The sequence below is a fragment of the Rhipicephalus microplus genome, chromosome X (genome assembly GCF_043290135.1).
Source record: "Rhipicephalus microplus isolate Deutch F79 chromosome X, USDA_Rmic, whole genome shotgun sequence".
Lineage (NCBI taxonomy): Eukaryota > Metazoa > Arthropoda > Arachnida > Ixodida > Ixodidae > Rhipicephalus > Rhipicephalus microplus.
In genome coordinates, this window is record NC_134710.1 from 151,627,703 (window position 1) to 151,645,639 (window position 17,937).

Sequence of the window (17,937 nt, forward strand, 5' to 3'; positions counted from 1 at the left end):
GTGGAACGACCCTCATCTCCTCCAAAACCCGAACACTAAACCCGAAAAAAACGTTCGAAATGCCTAAGTCCATTCAGGGATTCATGAAACACGAATTAAAAAGGGCGAAGCCAACCCTGGACTACGCTTTTCCTCTGGGGAAAATACATGTATTGGTAAAGGCACTTAAATTTTGTGATAAAGACAATTTACACCACTTGCAAAAAAACCCAAAACAAAACTTACAAAGAATAAAATACCCGAAAGTATTTGCCTTTTCATAGTCGAACCTGGCTGTGAAAAACGCAAAATAAATGCAAGCGGAGTTGGAATGCTGCGCATTAGTAGACAATTCTGTGAATTTACGCAAATGTATTCTGATGGCGAGGTGACCAGAAACTTTATTAAAGCGTTCATGTGCACGTATTTGAGATTTATGGCGCACAAGCCGATTTCCTGCTACGGGCAGAGCAAAATAGCCGGACGTGAGAACGATAACCAACAAGCTCTCGTAGGACGTGCCAAGCAAGACTTAAACGTAAAAGCGATCTGCATTTACTGCATAACAGAACGATGTCCTCGTTCTTTTATGCTTGCTATCGAGCAAATCACTCAGCTTTTTCTCGTTGACTAAAGCTAGCAACGTCGTTATTTCATCATCTGTCCACATGGTGCGTGGAGCCCACGTGCCTAGCGCGCGCGTACCGGCCGACAGAGAAAGAACAACGTCGGAGTGATGGGGAAGCGGAGACCGCGACGGGCGGTCACGAGCCGTCAACTCAGCGCGACCGGTTATACATGCCCTTTCTGAGCGCGGCGAGTTCGGTGAACCTACCCCCTGTCTCCGGGTCGACGCGACTCGCCGCGACGACTCTCCGCCCCGACGCGTCCGCTTATACATGGGGAGAGCGAGTCCAGAAAACCTGTTTATTTCGACTCAACGCGCCCTCGTCGGGTCAATGTAAACGGGCCTAGTGGCGGCTTAGTTCGAAAGCCCTGTTGTGCCACAGACATGTTCCTCGTTCGGGAGCACGTCTCACGAGATCGAGCGCTGTTCCGACGAACTGTCTCCCCCCCTCCCAGCGCAGCCTTCCGTGCAGAAGAACCGTGCAGTTCCGTGGATAACGTCGCTTCCTCCGCCGAACCACCTTGCAGTTCCGGGTATGGCTGCGTCTCCTCAGCCGAGCCACTGTGCCGTTCCGGGGAACTGGTCTCGCAGAAGAGTCCCAAAACGCTATTTAAGGCCGTGCCGGCCCCATGTTAGGGGATTTTGCCCCAGCCGACGTTGTCGTGCTGGCCGGCTCTGTAAAAACGACAACCTGCTACAGTAAACGCTCCTTCTTGTTGATGTTTTCAAAACGATTGCCTCCCTGTTTCGCCTTCGGGCTAAGGCTTCAGCGAAGTCCGCTCGACTGCTCGCCGCTCTTCGCCACCGCTACCATCGCGACACAGCAAACTCCTAACAGTGGTTGGCAGCTTCGGGATACGATATCCTACGTTTGGCACGCCGGATCAGACCCCTGGAAGCTCGAGCACGACCAACCTGATATCAGCGTTTGGATACGCTGGTATACGCTACCCTGTTCTCATCGTTCGGCAAGCTGGGACAAGCAACCCCGGATCTCAACATTGGCAAGTTGGACCGGATCCCTGAAGGCCTGATACTGTTCGACGGCAGCCACGAGTTGGACCATCGTCGGCTACTTTGGTTGGGTGAGTGCCCAACGTTTACTGTTCATTTCGCCAGACCTCTCTAGCACAGGCAGATGTTAGGAGAGCGTTTTGTGTTTTGTTGGTTGTAATTTATTATTCACGTGCTCTAGACCATGAGATTAGCTTTACAGTACGGTGAATATTAGTAGTAGAGCATCACGAGGGACGAGATCGCGATGGAGCAGTACCTGGTGCAGGACCTCCTTGAAATTTGTGGAGCCATGGGGATTTCCGCCGGGTCCGCTAAAACAAGGGAAGCGATTTTCGAGGTGATGCGGGCAGAGAATGTGACGGCCGAGGAAGCTGATGAGTTTTGGGAGCTTATTTTTGAGCAAAAGCAGAAGGCCGAGAAAAGCCACGAAGAGCTCGAAGCTCAAAGGAACGAACAATGGAAGGCCGAAGAGAGTCGCAAAAGGAGAGAGCATGCTCTCAGAATGAAACAGCTTGATCGTCAAATTGAAGCGATTAAGTGGCAACGAGCACAATACCGACTCGGACTCTTCAGAATGGACGAGAGCATCATGTCTTTTCTCGTTAATTTTGAAGAGGTCTGTGACGATGTTGGTGTTGAGCGAGATTTATGGTCGGTGAATCTTGCCACGTTGCTTCCCTGCAAAGTCGCAAGCATTTTGGAGCGCTTATCTGCCGAGGAAGCGCATAACTTCGATAGGGTTAAATACGCTGTGTTCTGCCACTTTGCTGCCCTGAGTCCTGCCGACTGCGAAAGTCGAGAATACAAGTACAGCACTGAAGCGCGCAGCAAAGTGCTCGAAATTGACGCCCACCGAAAATAGCGTGAGGATGAGGCGCACCGTAAAGCGATGGAAGCTGAGGTCCATCGCGTAGCGCTTGATGATGACGCTCGCCGGAAAGTGTTAGATGATAAGGACAGAAGGAAAGCGCACGAGGCTGAGGCCCGTTACTATGCGCAAGCCGCTGAAGTGCGTCAGAGAAAGCAGGGCGCTGAGGAAAGTCGAAATGTATCTGACGTTGAGGCCCGTCACAAGGTGCAGGACGCCGAAGTGCGTCTGACAGAGCCAGACGTTGAGGTGCAGCGCGAGGAGTTAGGGGCCGAGGTCCGTCGTAGAGCTAAGGACGCCAAGGTGCATGATAAAGCGGTAGAGATGGAGCCGCTGCGCAGCGCACGCGATCAGGATGAACAGCGTCAAAGTGAGCATGAGGCCGACTACGAAGGCCTGGGAACAAGGGCTATCTTGGAAAGGGAGAGACCCTTACAAACTGAAGAGAAACCTTTGGGCGAGATAGCTTAAAAGGCATCGGGACTCCCGTTCTGTCACAGGCAGAGACAGCTAGCAACGGGCCCGAGGAAAACCTAGCTAACCAGTCTAGAGTTTCAGCAGTACTATTTAGAGGCAGCACACTTGTGAGTAAGAGTGTCGAGACTGCCAGTATTGCGAGAAGTTCGCACAGAAAGAGGCGTCGGCATATGCGTAACGCGGTGAAGACGACTGATGACAAGCGCGCTAAAGCCGCTGTTAAGTGCCGTGGCGTTATCAGTCGAGACGCCAGGCTTAATGCTAGGCGTAGGATCGCGAAAGGGTCCTCAGCGAAATGTTTGCATCTCAGACCATCACTGAGATTAAGATCAGGCGGGAAGTCAGTCAAGAGAAACCGAGTTTCAGGGAAATTCGGATGCCGAGATTATCGCCTGGTCTCATCTTTTTCGATGCCGCGTAGAGTCAATCACGTGGAGGAGCATCGCGTACGCCTGAGCTGTAACAAAGGCTGTCATTCTCCACCGTGGCGAGGGGGTCACTGGTCGAACCGGAGGGGTAAACGACGCAGTGCAGATGCCCCTTTCTTCGAGTTAAGTGGGTGTACGTCAAAAGTCGGTGCCAAGTTCGGCGAACAAGTTGGTTCGTCGTCCCACTGTCCAGACCGCAACCCTCGAAAGATGTGGAGTGCGCGACTCCCCAGAGTTCGTCTGAGAGAGTGCTGCCTCGCCAATACCAAGAGTGTAATTTGTGCTTAGCCTTGAGAATTATTTTTCTAGTTCTGTCGTCAGCCGTTGAGCAAGGAATGCATCTGAATTTTTGCAAGTTTGACTTTCCTTCTCATCGAAGAAGCTGACATTGATATGTTTGATTCATTTTGTTTTCATATTTCGAAAGGTAACAGTTAAGTGTGTTTTATTTTAACAGAACGTTGCGTAAAAGCCCATGTTTAAAATACCATCTGCGTTTGGCATTACGTGTTAGTGCGCACGTCAGAGTAGGTTAACTTTGTTGGAATAACGCCCACAAGTTTCATTCTTATTTCATAATTTTCATTCTTATTGTCTTACTTTTTAAGCATGTTTTCTCTTGTTTTGATGATAATTGGCTGAGCCCATTGAAGTGAGAGCTTGTAGGAGGACGATCTTTGTCAAGTTTGAGAATCTTATGCTTGCAGGCGACGCCAATGTGCGTGATTCAGGATTGCTTGGCGTATTAATTGCAGTTTCGGTGCTAAATTGAGCAATCCTCAGAAGCTTCGATCGTCCAGACTCTGCCTAAATCACAATTGAGAATCGCTTGAAAACAAAAAAATTCTGTTTGGTTTAGCGGTGTCATGCACTGACACTTAGCTAAAGGTGTGTCCGCATTGTGTATTCCTCAGGTACATTGCTCGTGATGCTATTTTTTTTGCTCAGCTAAATCTCGAGGAAATATTTTCGTTTCTGCTGGTCTGGCGATTTGATCAGCATTTGGAGGGTGCTTGCTTTGGCCAGAGTGGTTTGGCTTTGTGTTCGACTCCGTCGTTCCAGTGAACCTCTGCAGGCCTATGGAAGACTCAACGGGCGGAGAGAGCGGAACGGCTACCGACAGCCAACCAGCATCCCTCCTTCCGAGCCGCGCTGACGGCTCGAAACTCCGGATGCATTGTCTGGCGGCGGGGGTGCTGTTGTGCTACAGACATGTTCCTCGTTCGGGAGCACGTCTCACGAGATCGAGCGCTGTGGCGACGAACTGTCTCCCCCCCTCCCAGCACCGCTTTCCGTGCAGAAGAACCGTGCAGTTCCGGGGATAACGTCCTTTCCTCCGTCGAACCACCTTGCAGTTCCGGGTATGGCTGCGTCTCCTCAGCCGAGCCACTGTGCCGTTCCGGGGAACTGGTCTCGCAGAAGAGTCCCAAAACGCTATTTAAGGACGTGCCGGCCCCATGCTAGGGGATTTTGCCCCAGCCGACGTTGTCGTGCTGGCCAGCTCTGTAAAAACGACAACCTGCTACAGTAAACGCTCCTTCGTGTTGCTGTTTTCAAAACGATTGCCTCCTTGTTTCGCCTTCGGGCTAAGGCTTCAGCGAAGTCCGCTCGACTGCTCGTCGCCACCGCTACCATCGCGACACAGCAAATTCCTAACAGCCCTCGAGCCGGCCTGTGCGCCACATCGTTGCCGGCAAGCGAGGAAGTGTGGGCAGGTGCCCATAATACGTAAAAATCCCTATTTTCAATTTTGCCCGCAAGTAAAATTCGTAACGCTTCTGGAGAGACGCGGCCGTTGGCGAAGTTGCAGTCTACCGTCTGGGAGTCGCTGATAACGACTTCGGCCGTGGTGGTGGCCACTGCGAGTGCGATGGCCACTTCTGCTGTCGCCACATGCTCCGCGCGTACCGCAACGCTAGTCTTATGGTGATCTACTACAGCAGCCGCGAAGCCACCACGCCTGCGTGCATACCTGGCCGCATCCACGAACGCTGCCTCTCTACATTTAACATACTTCCTCTGCATGTCCTGTGCTCTTTTCACGTCTACCCCTGTTGTATTCAGGGTGCATGTTCTTCGGCAAAGGAAGGATGACCAGCCTATCCCATACGTTGCTTGGTACGTCAAGTTTGACACTGTGCTGAGCGAGATACGATTCTTAAACTCTCTAGTATGTGTCTGTCCGCTGTACTTTTTTGGAAAGGCGCTCATACTGCCCCATGGTCTGTGCCTCTATCAATTCCTCCAGCGTGTTGTGGAGATCCAGATCGAGTAATTTACTCGTGCTCATCGGCAGCCCTATTGCCTGTTCGTACGCCTACTTGATTAAGCCCTCCATCTTTTCCGCTACCTGCCTTGAAGTAGGATGCCACATATGTTACTTAGACATCACTAAGGCCTAAACTAGCTTTATCGTGTTGCCCTCTTTCATCCCACTGTATTGGTTTCCTATGCGATGAATATGCACGAAAAACTACGACACACGCTATTGAAAAGGGTGTAGAAACAGCTCCATCTATGACTAACGAAACGAATCGAGAAATGCGGCACAACCTTGCACAGGCCGCGAAGAAACGTGGTTTTGGTATACGACTCGTGTTTATAATTGCAGAGGGATATGCAAAGGATATGTATTGCTGTGCAAGATTGCTTTAGAAGTTTGAGTCGCATGTCTGCAATGAGCAATTTTCCTGAACGCCCACCTCATATCAGAAGATCACTAGAAAACACCAGTTTCGCTTTGCGAAGTGATGCGCCTCGTGCATCTGTGGTCTGCAAGAGCTTTGAAGCATGCAAGAGATTTGCGCTCTCGCCGATTCGTGGCAGTACAATGAGGTTTAGTGACCGGCCGGGGCTAAAGGATCACAGAAACTGCCGTGTTTTCTAAGTGCGCAAGCTCTCTTAATGACTGCTGCTCAGCCTCTCTGAGGCCTTATTTTCTTATGCAGACGCTAGCAGACGATTCCGAGACGTGCCCATCTAAAGATGGCGGGCGCGCCCAGTGTAGCCAGAACACCAAGCATTATGCATATCTCCTACTGCCTGCCTTCCTCAATTTATTCTCTCGCTCTCTCCCCTCCTGCCCGTCCAATTCAATGCTCTTCTCAGATGGTCTCTCAAAAAAAGCACACTTAAAGGGGCCCTGAAACACTTTTTTTCAAGTAACCATGGAATTAATTCACTGGAAGAGCTTATTTTCTCCTGAACTCAACGCCCCAAAAATGTTCAAGAATCCGTCCAGTGCGAGTGGAGTTACAAAGGTTTGTCCCATGCTTCAATTGCATTCTTTCTTCTCCGCGTCACGCACACCTAGCGACCTTGAGCGCTTTTTTCTTTTCCTCGAATGTGCGGCTTTGTCAGCGATCGCGCGTGCACGCATAGAAAAGTAGCGCCCTTTTGCGGCAATCTCTGTAACGAGCGAGCGCACCATGTTCGAATCAGCCAATGGCTGATAGATGGGCTTGATACATGTGATTTATGGGCACATTCCACTATTTCTCGAGAGAAGAAAAAGCAATTTTTAGCTGACTGATAATTTATGAATTCCAGGCCGCGTGCTGCGCTATAATATTTGGCTTGCGTGTTGTCAGGGTACTACCAATCGGCAGCACTTTCTGACCATGCTCAAAAAGTATTGCAGGGCTCTTTTACAGCTTCTGGAGCAAGACGTGTGTGTATTGCATGAGGCATGCATCACAAGACTGGTCACATGACCAAAGAGCAACTTGTCAGCCAACACATCAGCCAAGCATGTGGCTAAATGGCTAGCAAGTCAACAGCGGCAGCTTTAGAACACCTGCGATACTTCTCATTTGTGAGCACCAAACCACAAAAAGACGAACTTAACGTAACAAGGGAAAGCCCTTGTATGTTACTGCTTCTAACTGGCCAACGGTGGTTTGTCTCGTTTGCGGCCATTTGAAGTATCCACAAAAAATTTAGACAGTGTCTCTTGTGTTACAAAAGCTATGCAGTAGTATACCACAGTCAATGAATTTTCATGGAAACATTTTTATTTATGGTAAACTAAGAGGTGAACATTTTATACAAAAATAGATATATTCCAACTGCTCCAGTTATCACATGGTCTGCAATGCAAAACTTCTGCACAAAAGTTCAAAGCATCCTGTGAATGACATATCACCAACCCCTCCAACCATTTTCTTCTATATATAATATAATATATATATCACAGATAATGTGCCAAAACAGCTCATAAAAAATTGAAGGGAAAGCAATCACCAAACAGGCATCAGTTAATGGCAAAATTTTGCTAGATTGTAGCATTATTTAGCATACCTTAGTGCAAAGTGCACGAAAGCAGCCATGCCTGTTACAAATATTGCCATTAAAAATGATCAGTTGTCAATGGCAGCACCACCGACTACAACCAGAGCAGCTTCAAGAACCCGAACACTTGTTTATCCTTGAGGACTAGTTGGCTCCCAGCATGCTATTTTTGGTGACAAATGGCCTGAATTCACTCCAAAAAGCATAAAGGCAAACTTCACAAAAATCTAAAACGGTAAAATAACTGTACAGAATTGCACATAGGCTTTGCTGGGCCTTTCATTAGAAAAATGGCATCGCAAAAACCACTCTCATGCTTCACAGCATCGACTGCCACTTGTTCAAACATGGCAAAATTGGCACTTAACCCTTGCCTCACCAGTGTTAAGTCTGCAAAAGCAACAATAAAATAACACCTAAAATAGAACAAGGTCCCTCCCCCTTGGGAGTGTTATCACAGCTCCAATATTTTCAATGCGAGGGATCCAACAGTGACCCTTCTGGAGAGGAAAGTGAAGGGACAAAGACAATGCCAAATTCATTTGAATGTCATTCAGTCCACAGGGTCCTGTGAAAGAAAAAAAAAACTATTAAACATGCCTCCAAGATAAAATTCAAGGCTGTAAGGATTCATGCAAGACCTCTGATGAGCTTTTTCTCTTTGAGGTGCAAGAGATAGGACTTGAAAGTGTTTCAACATTATTTTTACACATAACACAAGAGCTCTAAACACGTGTTTCACAACATAAATCGCAATCATTTCTGTCAAAATATTGTCAGAAACTACAGAATAATTTGCATGGCTTCCTCCGACAGAGAGAGAGAGAGAGAGAGAGAGAGAGAGAGAGAAACCTGAACACTTTTTGCGACTCCACACAGGTGTGCATTCAATGGCACAGCTCATCCCTGGCAAATGTGTTAGACTTCCATTTTCACATGCAAACATGATCTCTAAAAATTCCTAATATACCTCCTGCAGGCGCCAATCAACAAGCTCAGCCCCTTAAGGGGAGACGCGGGTCGAAAAGTCGCGTTTTTTTTCCAAATTTCACCTTTTCTGTTTTTTGTTGCTTTATCATCTTTATACATTATATTTTGACATCTGAAAATATCACAGCGAAATAAGCATCAGAAGTCAGTGAAAAACGCGTCTGAGTGAGCGGCAGTGACGCGCGGCATCACGAAATTTACACAAAACGGGCTGCTGTTCGCGTGCTCGCGGGGCCGCGAAGAGAGCTGTCCGCCATATTGCGGCCGCTGGCTCGTGTAGAGTTGTCCTTACTCTCCACGATCCCGGTTCTTGAAGTCTCGTACGTTCACGAAAAATCTAAAAAAAAAGCAACAAAAACAGTCTTTTCCCGCCGTTTCAAACCGCGCGCCACTAACGCAGGGCCGCCATTGGCTGACAGCACCCGTGTTTTCTTGCCGTAGTTCGCTTCACTGTTTTCCGGAGTTATTTTTCGCTGTTTTCGTGCGATGGCAAGCCCGAAAAAGGCCGTTGCCGACCATCGGAAATACAGAAGTAAGAACAAGTTCAGAGGGAAGCGGCGGAGGACGTACAAGAAAGCCACCGCCAACGAAAATGTCCGCGACGGGCCAGCGGCCGGTAGGCCTAACATCGACCACGGCAACGTCGACCATGGCAACTGCGACGACGAGATCAACGCTGCAGTGAATTTTGTGAGTGCATCGCAGAAAAAGATCGCGTTATTCGAAAACGACGTCAGGCCGAATGCCGATCGTGCCGAAAGCGTAGTGCTGTGCGAGTTGGGTGCATTGACGGCCGTCGTCGCAGGCGCGGCATGCCCCGTTTGTCACGAGAGTAAACTCGCAGTTCGGGCACCGAATAAAAAGCGGAAAGGCCTTTCGGCGTTTCTGGAGCTACACTGCGAGAATGCGGAGTGCTCGGAGAGCATCCTTTCGTCCGCGTATTCGTCGAAGCGGGTCGCGTCAGATGGCGGCCGCGGTGCAAGCAGAAGCTACGACAGCGGGAGTTCGCGTGACGCCTTTGCCGTGAACCTGAAAGTGGTGCTTGCAGCGCGTGCCGTCGGTATCGGGCATGAGCAACTTTCACGATTTTGTGCAGTAGTTGGATTGCCAAACCCTATGCACCATAAGACCTTCCATGCTATCGGCAAAAAGATTCACAGTGCGGCAGTGAAGGCTGTCTGTGAAAACATGCAAAGGGCACGCAGCGTCACCAAAGAGGTGGCTGGTAACAGTGACGTGCCAGTCATGTTTGACGGCACATGGCAAAAAAGAGGCCACAAAAGCCACAATGGTGTGGGAACTGTAGTGTCCTTGGACACTGGTTTGTGCCTGGACTATGAAGTGCTTTCCAACTTCTGCCTGGCGTGCAGTTTGCATAACGACATGGGAGGCGATGAAGAAACATGGCAGGCGTTTCATCATCCCGTTTGTGAGAAGAATTGCGACTGTTCTTCGCATGCCATGGAGGCCGAAGCTGCAGTGCGCATTTGGCAGAGGACTGTGGACTATGAGACACCCCTGCGGTTCACCATCTTCCTAAGCGATGGAGACAGCAAGGCCTACAACGGGGTCTGTGATGCCAACGTGTACCCTGACACTCCAATTGAAAAAGAGGAGTGCACCAACCACGTGGCGAAACGTCTGGGCACCGGCCTGCGGAAGCTGCCAACGCCACTTCCACGAGGGGAGAAGCTGAAGGAGACCACCATCCAGAAGCTTCAAACTTACTTTCAGGTGGCCATTGTGAACAATCGGGGAAATGTCCACAAGATGTACACTGCCATATGGGCCTCATGTTTGCACTCGTGCTCAACAGACGGTGCTGGAAGTCACAAGTTCTGTCCTGCAGGCCCAGACTCGTGGTGCAAGCACCGACGTGCTGAGGCGCAGGGCCAGCCTGCACCGTGCCACACCCCCCTCCTGACCAAGGCCCAGGGTTTGGCAGTCCTCCCAATCTACAAGCGTCTCACAGATGCGAAGCTGCTTGCCCGGTGCCTCCACGGCAAGACACAGAACGCGGCCGAGTCCCTGAACAGCAAAATATGGCTGCTGTGTCCAAAGACCCGGTTTGCTTCCCGGACTGCTGTGGAAACAGCCACAGCCATTGCAGTCCTGTGGTTCAACCGGGGCCACGCGAGCTTTGAAAAGGTGCTGGAAGAGCTTGGGGTGCTTCCTTCGGAGGCCCTGGTTACCCTCAGCGACCGCCGAGACAGCATGCGCATGCACAAGATGAATGTGCGTCAGACCGCTGAGGCGAGGGCACACCGTCGCAGTGCAGCCAAGAGGGCCCGGGTGGAAGAGTCCTGCCGCACCAGCCGGGAAGGGAAAACCTACGGTGCTGGAGAGTTTTAGACAACTGATATTCCCTCTGGACATGTGTGTATGTGTTCAGCACAAGTTTCGTGCTACTGCGTTTTTCATTTTTGTAAATACAGACTTTCAAACTTTCAAACGCGTTTTTCTCATTTCGCAATTTTGGCCAATTTGCATTTTTTGCGGGAAGTGTTTCGGGCACTTAGAATGGTCATACGACGACGAAATTTGGCACACACATTGAGGAGAGTGCGTAGGGTGCCGATATCTACTTGAATCAGCACAACCTATCAGCTGTAAATATCTATTAATAAATTTAATGGTGGTCGAGTGGAAAAAAAAGGGTAGTTTGCTACACAGATGTTTTTTTCATAGTTTCAAAGTTGGAGCACAATTTCTAGCTAGATATCGGCACTCTATGGCTAATAGGGAGCAAAAGGAGCCATTGAACAACTCTCTGCATGAACATTTAGTATGCGCGAAAGTTCCCGGAAAACTTATCAAGTTTCACCATTACTTGAAACACAACTCCCAAACTATTGCACTTATGTAAAAACTGATTACAGATTTGGAATCAGGAGGAAAAACTGCATCAGTGGTCCAATTTCTGAAGCTCTAAGTTGAATAACAAAAAAAAAGTGCTTTCGAGGAGCATCTCCCCTTAAGCAGTAACATTCAGAAGGCTTCATGTTGAATTAAATATTTAATGCTATTGACCTTGCTCCATTCTGGCATGTTGACCCCTTTTTAAGCTTACTATTGACTAAAATCAATATTCTCGGCGTCCAAAACATAGTCCAAAACAGCTTCAAAATTTTTTGTTGACCCTTCAGTCATTCCAACAATTATGAGTGTGGGTACAGTGGTCCATTGGGAGCAAAACAAATGCTTCTCATTACGAGATAGTTATGTATGATACTGAGAAAGTTCCATTAGCATAAAATATAGTCACATCCTCACTTTTGGACAAGTCTGGGCACAAAAGCGCACGTCTCGATCTTTATCCGTTTGAAGACTGGCTAGGGTTGCCTTCAGTTCTTCTCTGTACGAATTTCCAGTGTCCCAAAAGAAGGCTGGAAGTAGAAAAAAGAAGGCACACCATTATAGATGATATAAATTCATGGGCCACCATATCCAGCAGGGATGATGCCTTGAATGAGTAGACCAGTTATAACATTTGCCTGTCAGGTCACTAAACTACGACACCTCTTAATGGTGCCTTCAGTTTACTTTGGCAAACCAACCAGCCCAGTTCTTTGATACATTTCGACATATATTATAACCCCACTGTTACATTTTTCACTGCTGTGTTTCCCAGGCTGTTGGCCAAAGCATAGAAAGGCACTCTTTTTAAACTGTACTGACAAACAGGGCCGCACCGTAATTTTATGAAACAGTGCTTCAAGATAGCTTACCCTTGGGCCAAATGCTTCTGACCAGACAACGTGCTAGGGCCATGCGGACATTGGGCACAGTGTCACGGAGCAGGTACAGCAGCTTCGGAAGCACAGTTCCAATTAACTCATCCTCACTCAAGCACTCTTCTCTCACCATTTGTTCGACCAAGTGGCAAAATCTAGAAGGTAACAAGAACTATAGTAAACAAATTTTCATCAAAAACATACCATTCTTCTATAAACTATGGCTCCCTGCATTGCCATTGTTGTCACTACTTGTTCTTAAATATTACATAGATGATAGAAGCCATTTGATAAGTAACATCCTACAAGAACTTTAAAAACCATATCAGTTAGTAGCCTTAACTCATTACAGCTTCACAATTCCACCAAACTAAAGTCATTGTTTTGTTGGCTTGGCTTAACCATTGCACCACAGCAGATCCAGTTACAATATAATCAAATAAATCAAGCTCTTCAAAAAGTGAAAAGCCATTTCTAATTTTACATATATTTTCCAGTGTATAAGTAGCACCTTTGTATAAAATGCACCTCCAACTTTTCAATACTTTTGCAGAAAAGAATGATATATAACACCATGCACCTATAATGATATCAGCGAAATTTCAATTTTGGGGCAGAAGAATCTTGTTTGGATGCCGTTAACAGCATTTAATGTGCCGTCCTGAAAGCTTGAAAATACAAATTTTTAGCAACGTGGGGGCACCAGTGCATATTTTAATTGGTTTATATTACACATAACACTGAAACAGATTTCAAAGGAAGTTTTTGAACAGATTATCGCCAAGTATGAACTGCACAACCTTTATAAATATCACATGACTTATCTGGCCCACGTAACAAACACGTGAAATAATATTTAATAAGAAAGAAGGTTTCCTTGAGAACTAGGTTCCCTGGAAACATTTAAAAAGAAAAACGCATCAGTCACAAAGAAATTGAAAAATTATGATTACACAAGAATTTTAATTACATAACAGTGGAACTTCGCTTATTGAAAAGCCCGACACGATAACGTCAAGAGCTTTAAGCAGACAACAAAAGTGCGCTGCACCGCCATTCGCGGCCACCTCGTGCAGAACCACCTTCAAAATTACAGCACTGGATCCAACAAGCCTCGCCACACCGACAATCTCGTAAAGCGTGTGCATATGGCACGAAGCGATAAGCGAATGATACTAATAACGCCTCCCCACGCCAGCAACCACGTGTTACTAACTAATACAGCACACGGTGGCCGTTTTTTTTTTTTTTTAATCATAGGCCATCATCGTCGATGTAGAACCGATAATACATAGACTTGCGATTGCCGCTCCGCGACTCACGTAAAGCACTCGCGCAGCGCAGATAAACTTGTGTGCACGCAAACGTACTTTATTGCATAAGAAGAAAAGAAAGGAAAACGAAGTGCCGCTGCCGCCGACCGAAACACCAATCGATTAGATTTGTGGGGTTTAACGTCCCAAAACCAGCATATGATTATGAGAGACGCCGTAGTGGAGGGCTCCGGAAATTTCGACCACCTGGGGTTCTTTAACGTGCACCCAAATCTGAAACACCAATCGAGCTAAGCCTGAAAGCATAGCCCAGAGTCGGCACGCATGAAGCGACGCCTCTTACAAAACGAATGCTGAGAGTTTAAATTACAAAACGGAGCAGTGGCAAATCAAGAAAACTGTGCCACGTGGTCGCTGACGCATCGTGAATCGCGAATGAAGCGGCGAGGTGCCCGTTCATATCTTTAAAATGGTTTGAACACACGTTCTGTCACCACGGCTTCGCAAATAACCAAGTGTTTCTACCTGCAGACACCGATACGCAAAGCTAACGTGCTGTGGCTTTTTTAAACGCAAAATGCAATTAGAACTCACTTGTTTAAATAAGTAAGTAGCTAATGGGCATAAACCGGAATGAGCTTGCACGTGTTCTGTCGCTCATGGAACCCATTTTGACAACCGAAGTGCATACGCCAGAGCATCCACGAGACGCGTAGCATGCAGGGAAATGATGCCACGTTTACAGTTAATTGCTCACGGGAAAACGCACACACGTAAGTAACCGCACGCAGCAGCATTACATGAAAGGCACAGCGATCGGAGGAATGCACTACACACAACAATGTACCTGAGAGACAACCCCGTTATGCTAGCTACTCAACTCTAATTTTCACAAGCACACAGTGGCACCAGAACACACAGCTTGGCTAGTAGAAGCAGCACGCTTGATGCATGGCAGCACATTTTTGCGAGGTCACATATACTTACAACAGTTTAGCAGAGATTATGGCGGCACCATGAGAGCCTTCGTCACCACGAAAGTGCATGCAGAGTTAAAAAAAAATTATGCGATTGGATGCATCTCATTAGTGAACTCGGCCTTTTTTCCCACTGAAGCTGAGGTTGGCATCAGAATTCTAAATGTCGAGGCTGTTTTGGAGCAATTCAGCGCAAGAAAACAAAAATGTATAAAAAATACGCAATATGCACAGCTGTCTCACCCATACATATATACATTGGTCAGACTGGTTGATGTATTAACCGTGCCTGAGAGAGCAAAATTCATTGAATGAGGCCATCTTATTATTGCACCTCGCATTTTCAGTCATGCAAATGCAATTTCATCTTTGAAGGCCTGTTAATCTTGCACAGTCACCCTAACCAGACCACAAGAGAAATCTTGGGGACATATAAAGAACACCACATTTTCTCGATCAACCTTCGCTATCGCTACAATGCAAGAAACACAACTCTGTTAATCAACTGTGAACACGCGTCTTGGTTGTTTTCCTTTTTGTGCCTCTTTGTGACATACGGGATATACCCCATTTTCTTACATATGTTTTAACATGTGCGATGACCTTTCAGTCATGAATGAGCAAGCCCAGTGTGCATACTTCTTTCCTGGTCCTACTTCTTTCTTTTCACCGTAAGTTTTATTCCACCCTGTAGTGTATTCGTTCCAGTGCCAAGGAAAGTTGGTATGTGCATATTGTACAAGCGACGCGCACAAGCTCTAGTGAATATCTTTTATTTTACAGAATACTGGCTATTTCTAAAGCATTCTTTAAATATACCAGAACCGTACAATTCACTCATAAACAGCATCTAAGGTCATTGATTCCTAATGCACCCATCAATTTATAGACAGTGCTTGCACCTTTTAGGCAACCAAATTGTACTGCTTTTAATTTATGCCGAAAAAAAAAAAGAGTCATTTATTACTGATGGATTTAAACAGCATGCCATGGAAGAAGCATGGGCATGTGCAAGGTAGAGGGACTTTGTCCCAGAACTGTGTGCAGCCCAGGAAACTTCCGAGTGTACCTGTATAAAAGCTGAAACGTGTAAGCCCTCAAATTTCAAGAAAAACGGCTTTACACTACGGCTACAGTTGAACCACGCTACAACAAATGCCGCTTCAACGAAATTCCCACTACATCAGAAAAATTCACGGTTCCCCGTCAGCAGTCCATAGGAGTCGATGAATAAATATTGTCGCCACAACGAACACTTTTTCTTCTGCCGCCCCGCTTCAACGAAATTTCACGATGCGATTCCAGGCTCAGATATTTACTGCTATACAGTAAACCGAATATTTAACATTTTGATGCATTTTCAGAACCTGAAAATACGTAAAACATGCGTTGGCACCACCAAAAACCACTGCTGTTCAGCAAGCAATGCTTGATAGCGATGGCAACAAGACTGCCCTGCTTTGCCAAAAAGAGGGCAGTCTCATTGCCATCGCTATTGAGCAATGGCGGAGCCCATGCTTGCTGAACAGCGGTGGTTTCTAGTGGTGTTAACGCGTATTTTAGACTTCGTCGACGTACTTTCAAGTTTCTGAAAATGCATCGATATGTTAAAAAGTGGGTTTACTGTATAGCCGCAGACGATCAGAAGCTAAAGCTCAGTTGCTTAGTTCATGGTTTCCTTCGCGCAGCTGCTGGGTGCATTTGTGGAACGATGCCTTTTGTTATTCCTATGCTTATTTCGTTCGCGCTTGGCCAGTGTGGTAACTAATGAGAGCGGCTGTTCGTCCGCATTATCAACAAAATCAACTAGCCGCAAGTGATGGATGATGAGAATGGCATAAAATAAGACAAAATTCACCGCTCCACGATACCGTGCTGCCATCTCGGCATTTTGACGGCGGACAGCTGCTGTTGTTAACATGTTAACGCAACTGTTTGGTTCTTTCACAAAAGCGGTTGTCATTGTTTCAGCGTGCTTTTCACCATGGCATGGCTATGCATGGGTGAGAATGGCGTCATGACGCTGCTGGGATAGCATGAAAAGCAGCGGACACTTTTTTGAATTTTGAGATTAAGCATTCCTTTGTTTTGCTAGTTCAGATCGGCTACATTTTTTCGATTTCACAACAAAATTTTTTTCAGCGCCCCTTCAGTTTCGTTGTAGCGGGGTTCTACTGTATTCGAAGAGTTTGGGAATGAGCTCAAGAGACATTCACTACTGTCCCTGACACGTTAGGGCACACCATCCACTAGCAACAAACATTTAATCAGTGATACAAAGTTGCACAGCTGATGGAAATATGACCAGAAAAATAAGCTACTCCTAACAGCCAAGCTACACCACTCGGTGAACAAACACTGCGCTAAACGCCATGTTTTTTTTTTTATTCTTTCTTATAAGGTGCCTCTGAAAAAGTGGAAATCTTTTTATTTTAACTTACAAATCCCTAAAACTGCACGGTTGTTCATGGCAAAGTTGTATGTATTTGAACAGAAGTCTCACAAATGTAAGCCCTAAAATAAAAATTGGAGGGTGCAAATAGTGAAATTTCATGTTGAATCGAATAGTGCCAAATAGTGGCCAAAAATACCGCATATGAAATCAAACAGTATGCACATGTAGTACATGCATTCATGAAGTATTGCTAAAAAGAGGCTCTTTCTAGTTCAAACCACATTTTCACGATTTTCTATCCCCCTTAATATTAAAGAGGTGCTGTAGTATCTAGAACACTATCAGCTGCACAACTTTGTCCTATGTCTGCATAAGTGTTCCAGGACCATGCTATAATATTATTACTAATAAACAGAAAGCCAAGGTTCTTACAATTGACGCTGCACCCACTTCTGGTCATGTACTTTGGTGCAAATTTCTTGTAAGAGCTGCTTACACATGAGATGGTGAGGCTCCAATTTGTGCAAGAATATGATCACCTAAAACAAATGATAGCCTCACATCAGTGAACCAAGTAATATGGAATTAGAAAATAATCTGATAATTACACACACAGCTTCACAGCATAGAATGAATGTAATATCAGCACATCATCACAGAAATAACAAAAAAAAAGCGGGGTGGGGGTGGGGGGATTCGGATGTGACTGGTGAATAGGAAGGCACTAGAAGTGCAAACAGCCTGTTGGCAGCAGAGGCACTCTTCATTCTCGACTTCAGTCTTTTGTATTTTGGAGCAGCTCAGGAAGCAGGAACACTGCAATTTTGCAGCAGCTTTGGAGCACTAACAGGCATGTTTTGGAGCAATGCAAGAGTTAATT

General features: G+C 46.6%; 1 protein-coding gene across 7 annotated transcripts in view; it reads right to left on the reverse strand.

The window, feature by feature from the left end:
• Window positions 1-7,392: 7,392 nt before the first annotated feature.
• The window catches only part of LOC119177035 (serine/threonine-protein phosphatase 4 regulatory subunit 1), a 148,846-nt gene continuing 138,301 nt past the window's right edge, over window positions 7,393-17,937 (reverse strand). For 5 of the 7 annotated variants that reach the window (XM_075878006.1, XM_075878008.1, XM_075878007.1 and 2 more), the window contains 4 exons: window positions 17,490-17,596; window positions 12,406-12,566; window positions 11,951-12,063; window positions 7,393-8,255 (listed from right to left, as the gene is read on the reverse strand). In XM_075878006.1, coding sequence (XP_075734121.1) covers window positions 8,241-8,255; window positions 11,951-12,063; window positions 12,406-12,566; window positions 17,490-17,596 — 396 coding nt within the window. In that variant the 3' untranslated portion in view covers window positions 7,393-8,240. Of the gene's footprint in view, window positions 8,256-11,950; window positions 12,064-12,405; window positions 12,567-17,489; window positions 17,597-17,937 lie in introns of those variants that run through there. The other 2 variants (XR_012887053.1, XM_075878011.1) reach the window with 2 other exon arrangements.